Genomic DNA, 21,192 nt, shown 5'->3' on the forward strand with positions numbered 1-21,192 from the left:
CCTTTGAATTTTAGAACTATTAACTGGCCAGCAAAGTCTCTTAGAGACCTATTATTGCTATTCGGCCCATTAGTTGACTTACTAGATTAGTTTATAGATGCATGTTATTTATAGCAAATAAAGCAGTCAATGTGTTTGTTTGTTAGCTAGTTGCTTGGGTTTACAGTTTGGATGGAGACCTAAATGTGCATATCCATCAAGTTCATTTTGGCCACTATTTGCATGCAGTTAGTTCTATATCGTTGAATATTAAGTCACATGTTAAGTGCCTCCTCGTGCCACACAGATGGACATCAGTATTTGCCTTTTCACTTTTAGTTATCATTTAGCATTTTTAAACTGTCTCCAACTATAATTTAGGAAAACATCACCTGCAGTGGCTTAACCAGATCCAGTGAAAGATGATAATGACATTGACACTCACATTTTGCCACACAGACTTGACCTTAAACAGCCCACTCTGGGGGTTTTATTTTTACAAACATTGTTTGCGATTACAAATATGGCCTTTTAGAGAATGTGTCATATCCAAGTCATGTTTACACACACACACACACACACACACACACACACACACACCGACACGCACACATTAACACACCATCTTGTCATTTATCAAAGATGAAAACTTATCTGAGAAAGACAGCTATAATTAGCATTTCTTAATGGGTGTTTGAGGCAAACGGGAACATGTTTTCCTCTTGACGCCTACCAGCACATGCTAGCCTATCATCCACTTGTGATAGGAAGTGTCTGAAGACCCTCAACATGATTCTACCCTATTTGGTGAGGTATGACTAGTTATAATAGCAGCACTGACTGTGTTTGTCATGCTTTGACTCTACCTACGAAAACAATAATAACATTTTAGCAGAGATGGGAAGTAACGAAGCACAAATACTTGTTACTGTAGTTTAGTAGTTTTTTCCCGGTACTTTGTACTTAGTATTTATTTTTTAGACTACTTTTTACTTGTCCCAGTTTGTTTAACATCTGTACTTTTTACTTGATACATTTTCAAAACAAGGTTGTTACTTTTGTTTTTAAATGCATGAGAATGATTAAAATACTTGATCTCATTGTCTTCTGGCTCTGCCAATCATTTGAAGCGTTACACACGGTACCCAAGATAGATCCCAGCTCTCACATGACGTGCAATTGGCTAGATTAGAACAACTCAACACTGTGGACTTCGATACAGGGTAAGTTAGAGAGTCAACTGGCCGATGTATACCCATTAGCTAATATCTTTCAAATTGACATAGGAGGAAACATCCGGTAAAAATACTTTTTACCTCTACCTGTCAAGTACATTTCAGACCCTTTACTTTTCCTTGAGTAGGTAATTATTTGAGTGAGTACTTTAACCAAAGTTGTTTTTTACACAAGTAATTGTACTTTTACTCAAGTAGAGAATGTCAATACTTTTTCCGTCTCTGAATTGTTATCATCCTTTTGAAGCTGCATAATCTATATAACAAAGAACATGAAATCCATTATGATTTGACATTTAATTATCAGTGGGATGTGGAAGCATTCCGCAGCTGCAAGCTCATTAATAACAGTAGCAAAAAGTGGATACAAAAAGCAGGAGAATCTGACAATAGACTTGAGCCTTGTTAGCAGCTCCTTCTGTTAAGCATCTTAAACAGCAGCCATATTAAAATCATCAGATCAGATGAACCTCCTTCCTGTAAGACAGCTCCCCACTGGACGAGCATACTCAATAATTATCGATTAGCACAATCCAATACAGGTGGGCAAAGAAATGCAATTAGGGGTGCAGCTGTCTGGCACTTTATGAATGTCAGCAGCTCATGCATGCACAAATTCTTTCCCGGAGGCGCCTGTTTTCTCAAGAGAAATCAATCACAGCACTGTATCAAGAGAATGAGATGCAACCAAAACGTGTCATTCATCACTGCTGACTCCCCCTTGACTTTGGAATATGTTATGGCTAGTAGATGGTGTGCGGTGCACTGAAGGACAAAGGCATGGGGTGAGCAAATTGTGAATGAGCAACGCACACATATACTTGTCCTGGAGTGGAGCTAGCACAGTGTGAAATCACATGGGTGATTACAATTTTGCACAGGGTGATGCGCAACAGCATTCTGTTTAATGTTCCACTTGAATACATTTGGATTCTGATTTTCCATGCTCGCCTCCTGCGCATCACTGTAACCTTGCATTTCTGACCTTATTTGTGGGCTTTGTATTGCAAGCAATTTGCAGGGATAAAACGGATGGATGGATGTGAAGAATTTTGTCAAAAAACATACGAACCAAACTCCGTACATCAGCAAACTATTTGTCAAAAAAGTGGCGAGGATTAGGATATTTTTATTTCCTAAAACGCAATCATAACAGTCACCATTTTCAAGTTACCCAGAGAAATTAAAGTCACTTCAATACGACTGTAATTCCATTCCATTATTTTCCTCTGAAATATTGTGAAGTCCAGCATGGTAAGCTTCACAAAATAAAATAATCATGTGTCAGAGATGTTTTTTTTTATTGCAGATTGATGTGATGTTCCTCATCAGTCATGACATTTCACCTTTTATTAGCATCTGCAGTTGACTCTTCTTTCCTAATCCTCATTGGAAAGAAGAGCACGCCTTTTCTTATTATTCATACTAGACTATTGGAATGAGCAACTACTTACATACGGAGTAATGTATCTGATGGAAGGGGAAATGATATGCAAAACTGTCAGGAAAGATTTATCTGGGAAAATTTGTTGATGCAAATTGTAATGTGTGTTATGTGTCTGACAATATGGAGGCTCTCATCACTTTGGGCGGAACAGCTTTACACTCAGTGTAAAAAAAACAACAACATGATTTACACACTTTGAAAGTGCAGAAGTGTACAACAGCGTATTAGGGCCACATATATATATATACTGTATATATATATATATATTTTTTTTTTTTTCAGAGGGGGAGTAATATTCCGAGAAAGTGGCAAATTTGAGAGTAAAACCCCTCAAACTTACGAAAAACACACGTAGTGTAGTTATAGTCTGTTAGGATTCGTTGGTGGTTAATGGGACACTGTTAATAAAATAAAAAGGCAGGTGGAGATGGATTCATTCTTAATTTAAACTTTACTCGTCATACACAGCAGCTAGAACGACAACACTTCCCGATCCCGATCAGCTGACTAACACTAACCAATCAGAAACTAGCATACTTTAGTTAAATGCAAGTGAATGACGCAGATTCGACACATCAACTTTTGGCTACTTGTACAAAAAACAAAAAATGTATAAATTTGTAAATCATAATTCTGGAAACATAAATAATCAAGTAAATATACATTTTTAACAAATTAACTTAAGCGTCTTTGTCGCTGGTCGTACCCAACGCTTCAAAGAGCGAATGCTTAACATCATAGGGTTCATCTCTGCTAAAGCAATTACTATTTCCTTATTTGAAAACCCGACCTAATTATATTGTATATTGAACAGTATTGGCCTAGTATTTTTAGTTTTTTCTCACAAATTTATCACTTTATAAATTTGCAAATTTGCCACTTTATAAACTCGCTTTTAATTTACACGTGCCCCACCCCCGTAAATTTGCGACCTTATAAAGTGGAAAATTTCAAAGGTTTTTTTCTCTGAATATTGCCCCCACCCTCTAAAAATATATATATTTATACGTGGCCCTAATATGCCGTCATAGGAAGTGTTCATTCATTCTAGAGGATATTTTTACCGTAACCCTCTCCATGCCACAGCACATCCCCCATCACCTTTCATATATCCAGCCTCCTGCGCCATTTGTCCATCTGCCCAAGGGTGCCTTGTTCAGTTGTTATCTGATTTGTGGAAATGTCAGCAATGTGCAGGGACATGGGGACAAGCAGACAGCATGGGATGCTGAGGGGTCACTCCGGCCCTGGAGACCGACTGACTGACAGATAGATACAATGCAGAGGCAAACTGTTCCCTACTGGCCCTGCCTCTAATAGTTCAATGCATGTCATCTAACTACTTGATGCTGTTTCCCCGTTTTCACCAGGATGGTCTTGTTTTATTGTCTTTTAGAACTTCCACCCGGATGGGAGAAAATAGATGATCCAGTGTATGGGGTCTACTATGTTGAGTAAGTGATGTACTGTATATGTAAGTAAGTCACCAAGAACACACAATTAGTGAATACACTAGTGTGACATCATAGTAGCTTGACAACAAAAAGCAACATAAGTCATTGCATTGTAAACTATTATTGTTATTATTCATGTGCAGCTTAATAGCGACAGAAAAAAACTACACACAAAAAATCAGGTTTTGAGAATATGCATGTTCCAGTAGCGTACTGTATTGTTTTACCATGTCATCACTTGCTCCCACCATGATTTATCTAATTTATTCTATTACACATCTTTAACATCACACTTTATTCTCATTAATGTGTTCTCCTTTTAATCATTTCTCCCGTTTCACCTTTTCCCTCTTCTCCAATTCCACCTCCATGTACTCTTTCTTTCCGTTTGAAGTCATATCAACAGGAAGACTCAGTATGAGAATCCTGTTTTGGAGGCTAAGCGGCGCAGGCAAGTGGAACAGCAACAGCCTCAACTGCAAAGCCAGCAGCCACCTGAAGGTGAGCACTACATCAGAGGTTTGTTTTCAAGCCCTAAAAGGGTGTCATCATTTCCTTTCTTTCTGTTCATGAGGGGGATTGAAACCGTATGCACATGTGAGAGATTCTGCCTGCTTTCACACTCATTTTGTTTTACATACAATTTTATGTTGCCAGCTACTTCTTTATGATTTGCCAAGTGCCCTACCATAGAGGCGTGCCTTTGATTTCAGTCATGTCATGCAGCCATTTTCATAGATTCTTTTGGTATTCCAGTTTGTAGAAGTAATGTGAAATATTTTGTTCCCCAAGGTGAGGACAGGTGTCTTTAGCCTCCTTTGCAAACAGTCAACTCGGGCTGTTTCATAATTTGCTGCTTAATGATTAAAACAATGATCACACTAATGATGTAGCAACACAGCAAATATTTAACTGAAGCTGTCTTGCGTTACTCATTTGCATGAAACCTTATAGAGCGAGCAATTGTATATGCATAGAAACTGTCCTATCAAGCTCCGACTTTTGCCCATTCGGCAGAAACCGTTCGATTTCACTCGATTACCAGCTGGCTTTTCTCCCGTTTGAAACTTCAATCCCTCCGCCAGTCCTCAATACCTTCAAGCAGCACTTTCAACCACTTTTTCACCCTGGCATTGATTATACAGTCCCTTGCTTTTGGAATATTAATGAAGGTAGTAGTCTGGCCTGTGCCGTGATACAGTAACAAGGTCATTAATCAAAGATGGTATGAAGAAATGGGGCACTCCATTTTTATGCACTTGCATTGTTACTCAGCAGAGAGACGGCAAGTGTTAAAAGTTTCATGACGTTTGCACAGCCTATTTTAATCTCAGCATACAACGTTTAAATGTTACACAGTGGGGAGGTATAAAATCAAAGTGTAGATTTTAGATTTAAACCACTTTTTTTTCTTTGCATCTCACTCTTTGTCCCTCTCCTATAACTTCATATTACACAATCGTTCTGTTTTGTTCAACGTTTTGACGACACAAGATAGCATACAGTATGCCTCCTTGTATTACAGAATGGATCGAAGACTCAACGTTTGCCGGGGCCCCTCTAACAAGTTATACTGCCAACCACCAAGAAACCTACAGGGACCCTCCAACTGGGCCCACGGTGCCAATGGGACAAAAACGTAAGTTTTTCATTTTGTTATTGAACAGGCCAAACAAGACCACTCGTTTATTCTACATCTGTTTTCAATGGTGTGGGTTTATTTGTTGGAAGTGCACACATTCCATTGTACAGTTTTATATTTTGATGTCATAAATATAAATGGGTAGACAACTTGATATATAGATAGATAGGTGGATGATAAATATCGTATAAATCAGGGTTTAGCAACCTTTCCTGTCAAAAGAGCCATTGTAGGCCAAAGAAATAACCGAAAATGTGTGTGAAGCTGCAAAACATTTGAAGATTGTGTTAGTCTAATGTACTGAGGGCCCAAGAGCTAATGGTAGTTGCACCATGACACAGAAATATGAGAGCAGCATCCAATACGTACGCATTCATTTCTTCGACCTTTCCTATTCCATTTTTTTGTTGTAATTTTTTTTAGACTTTTCAGCCTATCTGGCAAATTCATGACATTTTTGGCAATTTTAGTCTGTTCTTCTTATTTTGGACAGTTTATGGCTATTATTTATTTATTTTATTCATTTACATTTTTTTCTGCAGTTTTTGCTATCAATTTTTTTTGTGGCAAATTTGTGTACATTTTATGGAAATGTTCGGGTTTTCTTATTTTGTTTTTGGACATTTAATAGTTTTTGCATATTTTCCTTTCTGCCTTAAAAAATATATATCTATATTTTTTGGTAATTTTCTGAATCTCTTTTGTTTTTTGATATTTTATGGTTACTTTTTGAACATTTTCTGCCTTTTTATTAATTCACTGTCATTTTTGGGCAATTTCATGGACATTTTCTGGTAATTTTTTGCTTTTCCCATTCCTGACATTTTATAGTCACCTTTTTGTTATTTTTAGGTAATATTTAAAAATATTCAGCTACCTTTGGTCTCTTTTTATGACATTTTTTTGATTGTTTAATTATTCTTTTTTATTTAAATCATTAATTCATTTAAATTATATTTAATCTAAAAATAAATATACAAAAATATATTAATTTCTAGAAATTTTTTTTTGGGGGGGGGATTCACAGCAGGAGAGGGACTAAAGAATTCACGTGGCTCCAGAGCCGCAGATTGCAGATCTCTGGTTTAGATAATGGATGGGTGAATGGCTACAGACGCACAGAATGATAGATATAGTTGTGCTCATAAATTTACATAAGCTGGGGGAACGTGGTCATAAGTTTACATAAGCTAGGTGTATATAAACTTATGAGCATAACTGTATGGCGAGAAAAAGGCTTAATGTCCATAAAATTCTAAATATTGTGGCAATTGTTTTGATATTTTCTGAGGTTGAAGTGAACATGAATAGAGATACTCATACCTTAGGGGTAAACGTATGAGTGCAACTGTAGATAGATACTGTACTGTAGACATTCAGGTGTGTGTTCTCCAATAACAGACAATTCAACACATATCTCGATACATAGGGTGTGATAAGATTCAAGGATGGTTTATTTTAAAGTGGAACAATTTGATTCAGTTTGACTCAGTAGGATTCAGATTCACTTTGATACGGCCCAGTTTGAGAGTTCTTGTCATTTTGTGTGTGCGTAGGTCACAACATTCTTGAAAAGTAAACCAATAAAGGCAAAACACGACTGCATTGCCCCCCTCCCTGTCAGTGTTTAATTATTTGGTCACAATGCTGCACTGCCTGCTGTTCTCTCTATTGGCTAAAAAAAAACCCAAAAAAAAACACACAGGACGATGTTCTCTCTTCTCTTTGTTGCTGAATCTTTCAAACGAACCTCCTGCAAACAACTAGTTCATTCAGTGCAACCTTGGTAAAGAATGAATCTTGTTCACCTCCCTTCTGTTTGATTTGGTTTTCCTTTCTCCTTTGTCATTTGTTGTGGTTGACTGGATCTTATTCATTAGCTTTTCTGTCGCTCTTTCGTCCTCTTGAGCTACATTTTACCTTGAGCTGCATTCACATTGCCTTCTTTTCTGACAATTGGGTCCACCAGAGGTTAATGATACAGCCAGCATTTATTAGCCTCTCCCTTTCAGACAACTCGTGCATTAGCACACCAAATAATGTGATATGTTATAAAGTTAGCATCAATGTCTGCGACAATGGCAATTGCTTTGAGCACAAACAGTTATGAGCACTTTTTTGGGTGTTGAATGTCACACAGTAGTCATGGGCGTAGACAGGTTAGGGCAGTATTGCACCTCTAATAGGACATCAAAACCCCTCAAGTGGACTTAAACCCTCCCATCCTGCGTTGGTGTTTTAAGAGTAGTACAGCGAGCGAGAGAAAAGCTGGAGAGAGTGAAAGGGGATTTTGACAGCTTGCTATTTTGTCAATTATATTCCCTTACAGATAGTTGGGTTCTTTTTTGTCTCCCACCTCCAATGATCTTCTTGAATGCTGCGCCGGTCAAAGGTTTGGACGCACTTGCTCATGCTATAAATGAGAGGCTGTGTCTAAATGTTGACTGATGCTGAGTTTTGATTACTTTTTTTTTAAACTTTAAATGACAAAGGCCAGTTTTGTCACTGTTTTGTTATTTTATTGTACAACTATGTGTACTGTAGTTAAAATCGTTTTCAATCAATCAAGCTACCAAACAACATGCCCTGTACCAAAATACCATTTTGTATTGTTCGGGTGACACAAATAGAACCCAAAGCTGAGTAATTCATTTTTAGCTTTTGCAGTGGTACATCTGTTCCATTGAAATGTAATTACCGGTAACTCTGTTTTATTTTCAGGAGGAAAGCCTTTCTTTACCCGGAACCGATCTGAACTGAAGGGGACTTTCATCAATACCAAGCTGAAAAAGAGTCGCAGAGGTTTCGGTTTCACTGTAGTGGGAGGCGACGAGCCAGATGAATTCCTGCAAATCAAGAGCCTAGTCCTTGATGGGCCCGCCGCCCTCGACGGCAAAATGGAGACAGGTTGGGGCACTCTATTGATCAAAGATCACAAAGATGGAACACTGCTTTAATTAGATTTTCTGGATGCTGATTACGTACAAATGCAAAGTTCCAACTTTATCAAAGAGTCACGCTAACGTCTCTCTTGTTTTCCCTCCCAAGGTGACGTAATCGTGAGTGTCAATGACACCTGTGTGCTCGGCTACACCCATGCACAAGTTGTGAAGATCTTCCAGTCAATCCCAATTGGCTCTATGGTCAACTTGGAGCTGTGCCGGGGTTACCCACTGCCCTTTGACCCTGATGACCCCAACACAAGCCTGGTTACCTCAGTCGCCATTCTTGACAACAAAGATCCCATCATTGTGAATGGTCAAGAAGCCTCCAACAATACCTACGATTTGCCGCCCAGTCACAGCAGTCAGAACAACGGCTCAACCAATGGCGGGACAGCCCTCAATGGCCTCCCTCGATCTCACAGCCCCTCGGCAGATGTGGCCTCTGACACCACATCCCAACATGGCTACCCCAGCGATGTGGTCACTCTGGCCTCATCCATTGCAACGCAACCGGAGCTCATAACTGTACACATGGAGAAAGGAGACAAGGGCTTCGGCTTCACCATCGCCGATAGCCTCGGAGGCGGGGGGCAGAGAGTAAAACAGATTGTGGACTACCCGCGCTGCCGCGGCCTCAGAGAGGGTGACATCATTGTGGAGGTGAACAAGAGGAATGTGCAGAGTATGTCTCACAACCAGGTGGTTGACTTGCTCAGCAAGTGTCCAAAAGGCAGCGAGGTCACCATGTTGGTGCAGAGAGGTGAGTGGACGCTTCTTCCTGCTTTTTTTTGTCAATACGTGAACGCTTCTTCCTGCTTTTTTTTTGTCAATACGGGAAACATTAGAGTGGGATGTGAAAGGATGAAATGGGAAAAAGCCAACTCTCAAAACAGTGTCTTTGTTTATAAGGCAAGATACACAAATATAGCCAAATTTCCATCCAAATGTTTTGAAATTTTAAACTAAATTTTGTGGAACTGCGCAACACGGACATGTGACTTATGACCGCTTCCATCCGTTCTTCTTTTGCGAATAGAGAGGAGACTGCGGCGCGAGATGACGTCATATAAGTGCGTCTCTCTGCCACAAGACACAAAATGGAGAGATTACTGATCTGAAATAACGTTCATGTTTTTTTCTTTAATTAATTCTAAAAATAATTGTGTTTCTTTGTCTCCTCAAACATATCTTACTTTATTATCCGCCATTTTTTGTGTGACTACAAACGTACGTGTGACGTAGTATCCAGTCAAAACGTGCAATATATAGCCGGTCTTGTAGTTGTTTATTCGCAAAAGCTATTTCGATAGCCAAAATGCGCATTTTCCTTTTTTCAATACGCTTCAAAATCCACCCACTCCAAGCGTAAAAAGTTTTTGGGCAAATTTTGGGCCTTTTTTTCAAATTCTTGGCATTTCCATTCAGTTTCTTTTTCGCAATTCTTGCAAATTCGAATAAAAATAAGTGGATGGAAACCCCACTATTGTTGAATTTAAAGTTATTTGTCCGATTGATATAGTTCAATAAATAAAATGTTTAGCAATGGTCAACTGTGGCAGCAAGTAACATAAGTTGAGCTTTTTATAAATGTATTGCAAATCTAATTGTATCTGTGATTACTGAGTTTGGTGTCTTCTCATGCAAAAAAAAAGCTAACTGATTGATCACTTTGCTTGGACCGCTGAAATTGCCCAAGCGTGAAAGGACCCTTTTAGATGTACTGCACATTGATTGACAGTGGCGTTATGACACAGTTGAAAATTTGAAATTAAAATAAATAAAATATAATATACTGCAAATTGGCTGGCAACCAGTTCAGGGTGTACCCCGCCTACTGCCAACTGGGATAGGCTCCAGGGCCCCCCTCGACCCTTGTGAGGAATATGCGGTTAAGAAAATAGATGGATGAAAATATAATATCATAAATATTTAAAATATAATAAAATAAAATTATCAATCCTTTGGGCATCTAGGCTTCCCTTTGCCACTTTTCCCTTCACTTGTCCTGGAATGTATGACCTTTTTTGTCTAGTAACTGTAGCAACTCATTACCCACAGCTGGCTTTTTTTCCCTTTCACTTTTGTCTGAAAATGACTGGGGGAATAGGGGTGTGTGGGTGGATAAAAGTAAAATTCAATGAATTTTACCTTCATTCTCCTTGAGGCTCTCAAACCTCTAGAGCCCTAAAATCGCTGTGTGATAAAGTAATTGGACCATTTTCTCTGTCAAACTGTCCATACTTTGCTTTGGGGCTAGTTAAGCCAACTAAACCTTTTTGTCTTTGTATGTGTGTGCTTACTGCTTAGCATGGGGTGTGTGTGTGTGAATGTGCTCGGTTTATTTTTTTGTTAATGCTCCAAACTGTCAAAGGAAGGTGGTCAGATGAAAGGCAGCCAAATAACACTGCCGCTTGACATGTTATGGAATTTTCTTCTTTTCTTTTTCCCTCCCTGACATTTCCTCGTGAGTGCTATTTACTTTAACATGCGGGAGTACACAATCATGTGACGTGAAAGAGTCTCAATACACAAGGCATGTGGGCACGTGTAAACACTGGATTTGTCTCTTTTTATGTCCTGCAATTAGGCATTGAAATAGAACAGGGGTGGGCACACTTGGTCCTCGAGGGCCGGAGCCCCGCAGGCTTTGTATGTTTCCCTTCTCCAACACAGCTGATAAATGATCAGCTCATCAGCAAGCTCTACATAAGCCTGATAACGATCCTGGTGATTGGAATCAGCTGCGTTGGAGCAGAGAAACATCCAAAACCTGCAGGACTCCGGTCGTCAAGGACCGAATTTGCCTACTACTGAAATAGAAACAGTAGATGGAGCATTTAAATGGAACTAGCATTTAGTGAGAGGATGAATTTGAAATGTGATTGGTCAAAGAAACAGTCCAGTTAGTAATCTAGTTTGAAAATATAAATATTTAATGTACAGAACATTTTGACAAATTAAATACAGCCATTCTCATTAAAACTATTTCCAAATGCTCTAATTGCATAATTGTTTAGAATTTGCAAATGTATTTTTTTTTTAAATTATATATATATACATATATTATGATAGTCGTAATGGGGGGCCTTTTTCAATGCTAAAACAATTTCTTAATGTCTTTTGCCACTTGTATCATTCATTGACAGGAGATACCCATTCAACAACTAATACATTTTTTAATCACATTTTGGCTGGGGTATGAATTACTGGCTTTAACTGTATATTTCATATTTTGCACATACACCGAAGAGCATTTATGTGAAAATATCACAGTTCCTTAATTACACTCCTGCTTTGCACTGTCTGCCTTTTTAGTTTAGCTCTCTCCACCAGCAGCAAGGCACGCTGGCCTCTAATTGGGGTCCTGATGTCAGCTTTGCTTATTAAATACATACATCATCATCTAGGTCTCTCTGTTTTTGCACTCGCTGCTTCCATCCATCAAAGATTTTTTTCTCCATTAAGCAACACTTGCAGCATGTGTGTGCGTATACTCCACATAAAACATACAAAGCAGACTGCAAATGTGGGGAGACACACATTCAATGATAAATCGTGATAACTGGTAGTCTTAATTGGCGAAGCCCCTGCTGTTATGTACATCCCACCCATTCGCCCACGTTAGAAACCGGTGCTTGCATGCACTCGTTATGGTAGCTCTGCAGTGTGCCCACTTTGACTCTCTTGCTGGCATCTTGCAGTCCACACATCAGCGCATGTCCATGATTGTCCTCCTCCGCTGGTTTCAATGTCGCAGTAATCGGTCTGAAGACTGCTCACAACTTTTTTTGAATTGCTTGTAAATGATTTGTTTTTACATAAACTAGCTGAGCAAGGACTGAAGTGTTGTTTTTAGCCATTTGGTCCAGTTAACATTCAATGGATGGTTGGGTTTTTAGAAGTGGCAATAAATTAAGATTTTTTTTTCTTTTTGCACTATAATGTATTAAAATTGGACGACGGGTATGCATTTGATGATGGATACACTGCTCTAATGTGCTGATATTTTTTACTTGGGTTTTCCCTCCGTTGATACTGTAATGTAATTTTGCCCTGTGTCACTATTGTGCAAAATGCTTATTTCCTTGCCACTTTTCCCTGTTCTACCATAGGTGTAAAACTTAGCGGGTCCATTACGGATGCATACATCTGCTGAATAGCCCTTTGTCAGCAAAACCTAGTTTGGGTGTTCTTGAAATATAGCCCCTCAGTATCCCACTAGCTTGTCATTATTCATTAACATAAAGCCTGGTTGTTTCTGCTTTTGGCTTTTCTATGTAGGGTTATGGTCCTCCAATGAATGCAAGGTAATTTTGCTTAGCTTGAGCAGCTGCCTGTGGTCATGCACTGTAATGGAGAAATGTAGAGAAAAAGATGGAAGAAAGTAAGGAGATCAACAAGAATCAGAGGTATTCAAACATGTCTTCTGTCTTGAGAAAATGAAGAGTCAATTACTGAAAAACAAGTCAAAGACCTGCAGATTATCTGTATGATACTCTTGGGCATGCTCATCCACAAACACCCTTTACAATATAACACCAGAGGGGGCATTTCCTGTTGCTTACTGTGATTATTTCCTCCCCTTTGCCCTAAAGTGCAGTTTAAAAGAGATTGATTGCACCCTTGAAGAAAGCAATGTGTATTTTCTTTGTCTGTCCTGGAGGTGTGCCTCGAAAAACACAGGTGGATCTTTACCCGTGTAATTCTTATTTGGCATAATGAAGGGCATGTTCACAAATAGCGTCGGCGTGTTCACTAATGTAAACTTTATGTAACCTACATTTAAAAAAAGCCTACAGTTACCGGCATGCCAATTCACAAGAGCTTTGTAATGCAGACAGTGGAGTGCACTCAGAAGAGATAAATGTAGATGATGAGTCCCTGTGCAGACCAAAGCAGGAAATCAATTCACTGTACGGGCAGGAAGCATCGTTCTTGCCCACTTTGCATTAAAAATTCTGCTGACTGCACCTTCCAATGGCACCATAACCCACAGCATTGCGGTTCTGAAAAGCAGCGGTAGGGGAGCCGCCTGGCCACTCGATGCTCACAATTCACCTCTGCTCATTTCGGATGCTGGAGGCTTGAGCTGGTGAATCACTGCTTATTGCACAGGGCAAGGTGAGTCTTCCTCGGCCCAGCCAATCTCTCTGCGTCTTCACACCTCCACAGCTACTGGTTGGATCGTAAATCTTTTGTTTCCATGACAATGCTCTACTGCTAATCTCTAGCGGGGTCTCCCGGGTGGAGAGACGTGTGCGTATATGGGAGGAGGGGATTTAAAAAAAAAAAAAGCCACGCAAGAAGCAATTAATCACACTTCAAAACTAAATTCAGTGTTTTGACTGTCAGCATTAGGCTATAGATCCCTCAAGAAAATGAAAGACAGTTCAATAATGTGTTTTGGGTATATTTAGCTATTCATTTTTTTTGTTTATTAGTGCTATCAAAGCTGTCAACTCAATGATTAATTACAAAAAAATATTGCATTAATCATGTATTAACGCTAGGGTTATTATAGTTTTTAAATTTTTATTTTAGTCAGTTATTATTTTTGTTTTAAGTTTTGTCTTTTAAACGTAGTTAGTTTTAATTAGTTTTCAGTGTGGTTCTGTTAGTTTTTATTACTTTTCGATTTTTTTAATGCTTAGTTTTAGTTAGTTTCAGTATTAGTTATTTTATTTTATTTTTTTAAATGTTTATTACTCGTGCGCAATATTTAATAAACACCATGTTAAAATGAAAAAAGTAATGCATTTCTTACCTAGCGTTGCATTTCGGCTGAGTTAAATGAAAATGCAGGCGAGCCGAGCTATTGGAGCCAAAGTCAAGCATAGCAAAATTGTCACTGAGTTGCGACGTCACTTGAAGGTGCTTTTCTATTGGCCGCTGCTAGATGACATCACCTCTGTGTGACACACTTTCAAACATCTTTGTTCCGGTTAATATCGAAATAAAAATACTTGAAATCACATTTAAAATCATCCCCAAAAGCTCATGTATTAAATTCATTACCAAAGACTAAATCAAAGGACATTTTCACTATAATTATAGTTAGTTTTGTAAACATGAAATGAAATTTTCGTTTTAATTTAATTTTGTTAAAATTGTTTTTGGAATCTTAGTTTGTTTTTTTGTTAGTTTTTGTTAACTAAATTAACCTTGATTAACGCAGATTAATCATACTGTTTATTTTGACCGCAGATGATCCTTGACAGCGGACGCTTATGTTTAAGGTAGCACAGGTTGTGTTAGAGCAATACATATTACTACATGCTTTAAAATAAAGCATTTAATAAATGTTTGTGTATGACATTTAGAATATTTGTTCATGTCAAACTATTGGGGTCATTTTTCTCATTTGGAATCACGTAAGTAATTAGCTGATTAGAAAAAGGGGAGGATGAGTGTGCGCAGTTGATTTAAAAATGTTGAAGACGTCCTCGTAACAGTAAATGTTGAAAGAATTAACACAAAACAGGTGCTCTTTAAATTTGGCGGGTAAAAAAGTTTGATTAAAAAACATTTTAAATAAGTGATTAATCGAAAATTCTAAAATGTGATTAATCTGATTTCCAATGTAGTCTCGTGTTTCTACATGTGAAAACACAACTGTCACATCCAGACACTTAGACAGTGGTGAGCAACTCGCCATCACAACTGTTGCTGGGAGACCTTATGTCAGTAACCAACCAGGCCCTAATTGCTATGGTGACAGATGGAACTGGCTGTTGGAGACCACTGCAAATTGTTGCCAATATGTGCACATAGACACTGTGGACTGACATCATAATCTGCTTATTAGTGACTGCTGCTGTGCCAGTTTGGCTTAAACAGAACTGTGTAATACTTTATTGCATGGCTGGTTATTCACATTTGCTCAGCTCGGGCGATTGCTATAAAGGTTCAGCATCATTTAAGCCTGTTTGTTTTCACATGTTTCTCTTCCTCATGGTTATATCACAAGTTTGTAAATACACCCATATGTGGGAATGCACACTGCATGTGACATGTTTTCCCTGTTCATGCACTTATGGTGTTCCCCTGCCTCTGAAACAAGCTTATTCACCAGGCTGTGTAACAAACTGTTGATATACTGCATACTTGATGATTTGGCTCCTGTGAGATTAATTATGATCTGATATCTGATAGGCCATTAATCCCAAAAATGAGGTATGTTAAATGTGATGCCTAAAGGGTCCACATTTTCAGTAGTCAATTTTTCACCGGAAATATTGCATTAAGATTTGGCTGGCAAAATTAGGTTTTCTATTTCATGGCAGAGGCATTAAAAGCAACACATGATGGAAAATTGACTTGTTAATGTTTGTATACAAATATGTGGGTCTCTGGAGTGCCTGCCCACCCATCGAGTGTGAAATGAAACATCCAAGTCAATCTTTTCTTTCTATCCGCTTTAAAAAAGCTGTCGGAGCGAGCTGTTCTGCACTTCTGCCCCACTGAAAGAGTGGGACTCATTAACAATAATACACACAAAGTTCAAGCAATGACTTTACACAACATTGTTGTCTGATGATGCTATACAGTGACCCCCACCTATTCACAGTTAGGCATTTGTGAAACTGCCAATCACAGATTCTTTTTGGGAACTCGACCTCTGTTAACTCACCTATTTGCTTTTTTCATCATTTGGCCAAAGCCGTATCTATTATAAAAATAGCACTTCTCCACCATCTTTTGACACTTTGGGGACAATAAATTTGTTTCAAGCGTCATGTATTGAATTTGAGGCCTTTTCTGTCGCCCTCTTGTGGTATCTGTGGGCTGTTGCAAGCCTTATTGAGTAGGCGTCAGTTACTCATATTTTCACTACTCAGGGCAGAGCCACAGTCACTATCCTCCATGAATAGCAGGGGAACAAAGTAATAATGTTTGGCTAAGTAGTCTGTGTGGGTGGTGGGTGTATTTGTTTAGAGATGTGATAGGCTACACCACTACATGAATTGACAAGTGCATTTTCGTGGCTTTGCAATTAAGTGCCAATCCAATGGAGCCTCTATGTACGTTTGCTTTAAGGTTGTGTGCAAGTAGGAGTGTGGGGGGGTTGTATATGGGTGAATTATCGTCAGTGTTACTACTAATAAACTATGCTTTGTGAAGTTATTGGTGAAGAGGAGCTGGGCCTGATACTCGGCTGCACTTTTCAAAGCCACACCTAAAACAAGCTGGTTTGATCATGGCAAGAAATATACTGTAAAATTCTGTCTGTAATTGATGATCATTAGTGTATTTTAACAAAAACATACATGTAAAGAAATCTGGGAACTGTTTTACATTGTGGAAGAATGCACAATATGCTGTCCTTTAAATCACATTCCCATCTCAAAAGAAGTCCAACATTTTCTGTTACCTGTTCTTCCACCAAGCGGTAAATGATGATGATGATGATGATAGCTGCATCACTAAAAGCATTATATCATGCACCGAGACGGTGTAATCTGCCAATGAATTCAACAAAGATTTTGGAACAATACACAATTAACAAGGGGAAACAATGGAGGACATCCAGCCTTTTTTGTTTCCTCCACATCACCCATATCTTGATCCAGCCAATCAACAGAATACATTGTGTCTAGCGCCACCCTTTAGATAATGTTATGTCAAACAACAACCTCTGACAACTTTTAGTCTGGTTTTAAGAGCTGTTGTTCATTGCAATAAGATGGCAAATAATGAATGACCTGCTTTTAACAGCAGATAGCGAGGGGGACTCAATCCTTATTCTGATGGATTTTAGTGCCGTTTATTACAGCATTTATCGTGCTAATTTAATCAACCAGTTTCGACTGAGTAGGATCATGGACGCTTGGTTTGGCACTTTTTTTCCCCTGGTATCTTATGGAGCAAAACCTTGCACTCACTATAGCTAACCACTGCTCATCCTCCTGAGACTCTTGCATGTAGTGCGCCACAAGGTTAAGCTTTAGGCCCAATTTTATTTTGTAGTTAGATGCAGCCCCTTGGCTGCCACAAAGTATACTTTCAATGCTATGTAGTTGACACCAAGATGACCCTATAAATATCACTGTAAAAGACCACCTTTCTGATACCAGTTCCTGGATAGTAAAAAACTTTGAAGTCTGAAATATTTCTCTACATGATGCAAAATTCTGCCTGAAGGCTGCAATGACCATTTGAATAACTCCAATAATGTGGTTACAAAAGAAGATGAAGACAAATCTCTGTCTCAAAGCTTCTCAGTGATCATTTTTTCCCTCACAAGCCGTTAATGCAGACTAGGGCTGTAACTGATTAATAAATTATTTGTTTCATTAATGGATTATTATTTAATGATACAAAAATATATTTCATCCCTTAACTCAAAAACAGCCCATTTCTAATTGACAATGCCTAAAAGTGAACACGCTGGTTGTAACATGAGCATCCCACAGCTATTAAAATAGTAAATAATAAATAAATGCTGTGTCAGAAAGCTTTACAAGAGGTCACGGACAAACACGCAAAATTACGATTTTAGTACACAAAATGGGTATGTTGTTTGGTTTATAACTTGGGACATGGGGCCTCGTGTACAAAGACTTGCATACTAAAACAGCGTACAGCCACATCCAGAAAACTCACACGCACAAAAAAATCCAGATGCTGGAATCTGTGCGTAGGCACATTCATTTCATTTATCTCAATCATTGCGAAAATGTTGGAGTACCAAAGCCCCCTCACCACCCACCCCAAAATGACCATTATTTTTTGAGGCATGTGAACCTCCGTCCACCTCCAGCGCCCCCTCCCATGTGTGTAAGATCTAAATGTGTTACAAAAATATATGTTTAGTGGCAAAAAGTCCATGTCCCGCAATTTCCTAGCATCATTTCTATCCAAAATCAAGAAAAAATTGCGTCTGCCTGCCAAGCCCTTGGCATGGAGCACAGCACATTCCCACGGTCATTTCACTTTGGATACATCTGAACGTGATAGTGGAATGGTGCGTACACATCCTTCATGCATGATGCCCTAGAGCTATAATAACAATACATTCTAAATAAGAAAAAAAAACTGTGGTACAATCAATCAATAAATAAAATAAAAGCGGGGCACAGGGAAACCATGTAATGAAAGGCACCCAGGAAACACTGGAGCTAAAAACTAAAAGACAACTAAAAAAAAAATGTTAAAGGCTAAAAGAAAACAGAATAAAAGGCAAAAATATATAATAAAAGGAACTAATAACTAAGAAAAGAAACAAAAGGAATTAAAAACATAATTTAAATGCCAAACTAAAAAGCTGTGCCACCTCTTAAAATTTTTTAATAGTCTCTGCGGACCTGATGCCCACTGGCCAGATTAGATGAGGACCATAGTGGCCAAATTCACCCTCACCGTGTGACCAATATTTGGTTGTACTGCTACTGTTGAAAACATGCTTTTCATCAAGCCCTGTTTCAACAGTTATTGTCCATCGGCTCTTTCCCCATGTTGTTGTACGTTGTTAGAGCTGGAGGTTGGCTTCAACGTCGTTAGTACTGTTTGATATGGAGGCTTCAAACGCACCCTGCCTTATTTGTAATTCATTGAATTAATGAATCAAAATCAGTTCGGGTTTATATTTGTCAAATAAAAAATGTAAAGCAGATTTCAATAAGCTCAAAACATCTTGGTGAACTAAATCACATTGAATGTTGCTTGATGAGGTATCAAATCTCTTATGTATGTAATGTGGCGTATGGAGAGAGCACCAACTGAGAAATATTGATGGGCAGCTGCTGCTGATGATGATAGCACAGTGATGCATAGTCCAAGGCCAGCATGGTGCTTTGACGCCATGCTTCAGCCCAGAGAGAAAGCCTTTGCAATGTGTCAGACCACAGATCTACACATCTGATTAAGAGGATTGCTGTATACAGTGACTCCTAAATGAAGGATTGTTATTGATTGCGCAAAAGTGAACAGTGGGGCAGCGGCAAATGATGGGAAGGGAGGAGAGGGTTTGATTATAGATGTTTGTGTTCATGAATGGGTTTAGATGTCTGAGAGATTGCGTGTGCGTGCGCGTGAATGCTTAAGATCTTATCTAAAGAGCTGAACCACAATATTGACCCATTCTGTACTGTAGATCTGCCTGGCTTTAGAGTAGGGCTGGGTTTAAAGAATTGAATAATCCATATAGAATCGATTTTCCTTTTCAAGCCTAATATTGATTATATATCTCTTTTATTTTAGATACCTTTTTCCCATAGATTCGTATCCGGTATGAATCCAAAAACGTTTAAATATGTTTTTGTTTTTTATGCTAGAGCATACAGAAGGCTTTGATGCAGCCTTTGACCTGAAGAGGTCGCTTAAGGCAATGGTAGTTTTTACAAAAAAACGCCCAGCAGGTGGCAGCACAGTATAAGAGTTCAGCCAGTTCCATGTTGCAACAAGCTCTTTTTCCCAGTGTTTTCAACAGGTTTGTGAATAATGATGCTAATTGCTAAGTATACTTTTTTTTCCTGATGCAAGAAGATACTTTAATCTTTCCTTTGGTAGGTTCCATGTTTTTATAGCAATAGAACACAGTATTTGTGGGCCTTGCAAAATCAGTCAGAATCCCATATAACAGCCGGGAGCAAAGGAGGTTTCTTCAGTGAAAATGTCTCGAATCGAAATCAAATCGAACTGAACTCTTGTGAATCAAAATCAGATCGATTGAGGAAATTAGAATCGATATCCAGCCCTACTTTAGACTTAGTGTGGGTCATTTTATACCACACATTGCATGTAGTCCATTATTGTGTTTTTGTTATTGTGATGTTTCTTTCTCCTATACGCATTTCCAAAACTTCTTCATGTTTTTCTGCAAGACAGATCCAGGCGCGCATTTATACGCTCGACTCGGACTGTGGTAGTTCTACCACTTGTGTCAGTCATGTCGTTGTGAGCTTGTCTTTGCTAATGATATTTCTGGTCACTGATCATTCACGAAAGGCCCCTTTGTTGCATTTTAAGCACACTTTTGATTTGTGCAGTGAGCGGTGTATGAAACTGTCTGTGGGGTGTGTGCAGCTGCACGGATGTTTACCAGAACGTTGGTGTGGGAGGGAGACTCAGATAGAGGGAAGCTGATGATGCTGAGGGTGGAGGAGGGAGGGGTGATTGTGTGCAAGGAAGCGAGCGAGAAAGAGAGAGACGGAGCGAGAGAAAGTGGGTGAAAAAAGGAAAAGGCAGCTGGAAGGGGAGAGACGAGGAAGACGCGCCAACTGCCTATAGATGCTGGAGCCTTCGACAGTGGAGCGTGGCGCTCAGCGGACACGGGAAGATGGTCTCAGTAAGAGGGGAACTGACGGTTGCCTATAATTTAATGTTCAGTATCTTGGATTCCTTCTCCATGGGTAATGCTACGGCCAGGAAATCCAGAGCACAGCGTGCTTTGCTCTTCTCTGCTCCTCGCCTGCACTTGCTCTTTTTTGTCTACAGCTTAGTTGCTCTCCAGGATTCTGTCCTCTCCTCTTAACTCACCATTCGCGATCTC

General features: G+C 39.0%; 1 protein-coding gene across 10 annotated transcripts in view; it reads left to right on the forward strand.

The window, feature by feature from the left end:
- The window catches only part of magi1b (membrane associated guanylate kinase, WW and PDZ domain containing 1b), a 134,163-nt gene that overhangs the window by 83,098 nt on the left and 29,873 nt on the right, over window positions 1–21,192 (forward strand). For 8 of the 10 annotated variants that reach the window (XM_077573563.1, XM_077573566.1, XM_077573564.1 and 5 more), the window contains 5 exons: window positions 4,058–4,115; window positions 4,510–4,634; window positions 5,641–5,754; window positions 8,479–8,664; window positions 8,806–9,462. In XM_077573563.1, coding sequence (XP_077429689.1) covers window positions 4,058–4,115; window positions 4,510–4,634; window positions 5,641–5,754; window positions 8,479–8,664; window positions 8,806–9,462 — 1,140 coding nt within the window. The remainder of the gene's footprint in view (window positions 1–4,057; window positions 4,116–4,509; window positions 4,635–5,640; window positions 5,755–8,478; window positions 8,665–8,805; window positions 9,463–21,192) is intronic. The other 2 variants (XM_077573565.1, XM_077573573.1) reach the window with 1 other exon arrangement.

This window comes from Vanacampus margaritifer, chromosome 8 (assembly GCF_051991255.1).
Source record: "Vanacampus margaritifer isolate UIUO_Vmar chromosome 8, RoL_Vmar_1.0, whole genome shotgun sequence".
Lineage (NCBI taxonomy): Eukaryota > Metazoa > Chordata > Actinopteri > Syngnathiformes > Syngnathidae > Vanacampus > Vanacampus margaritifer.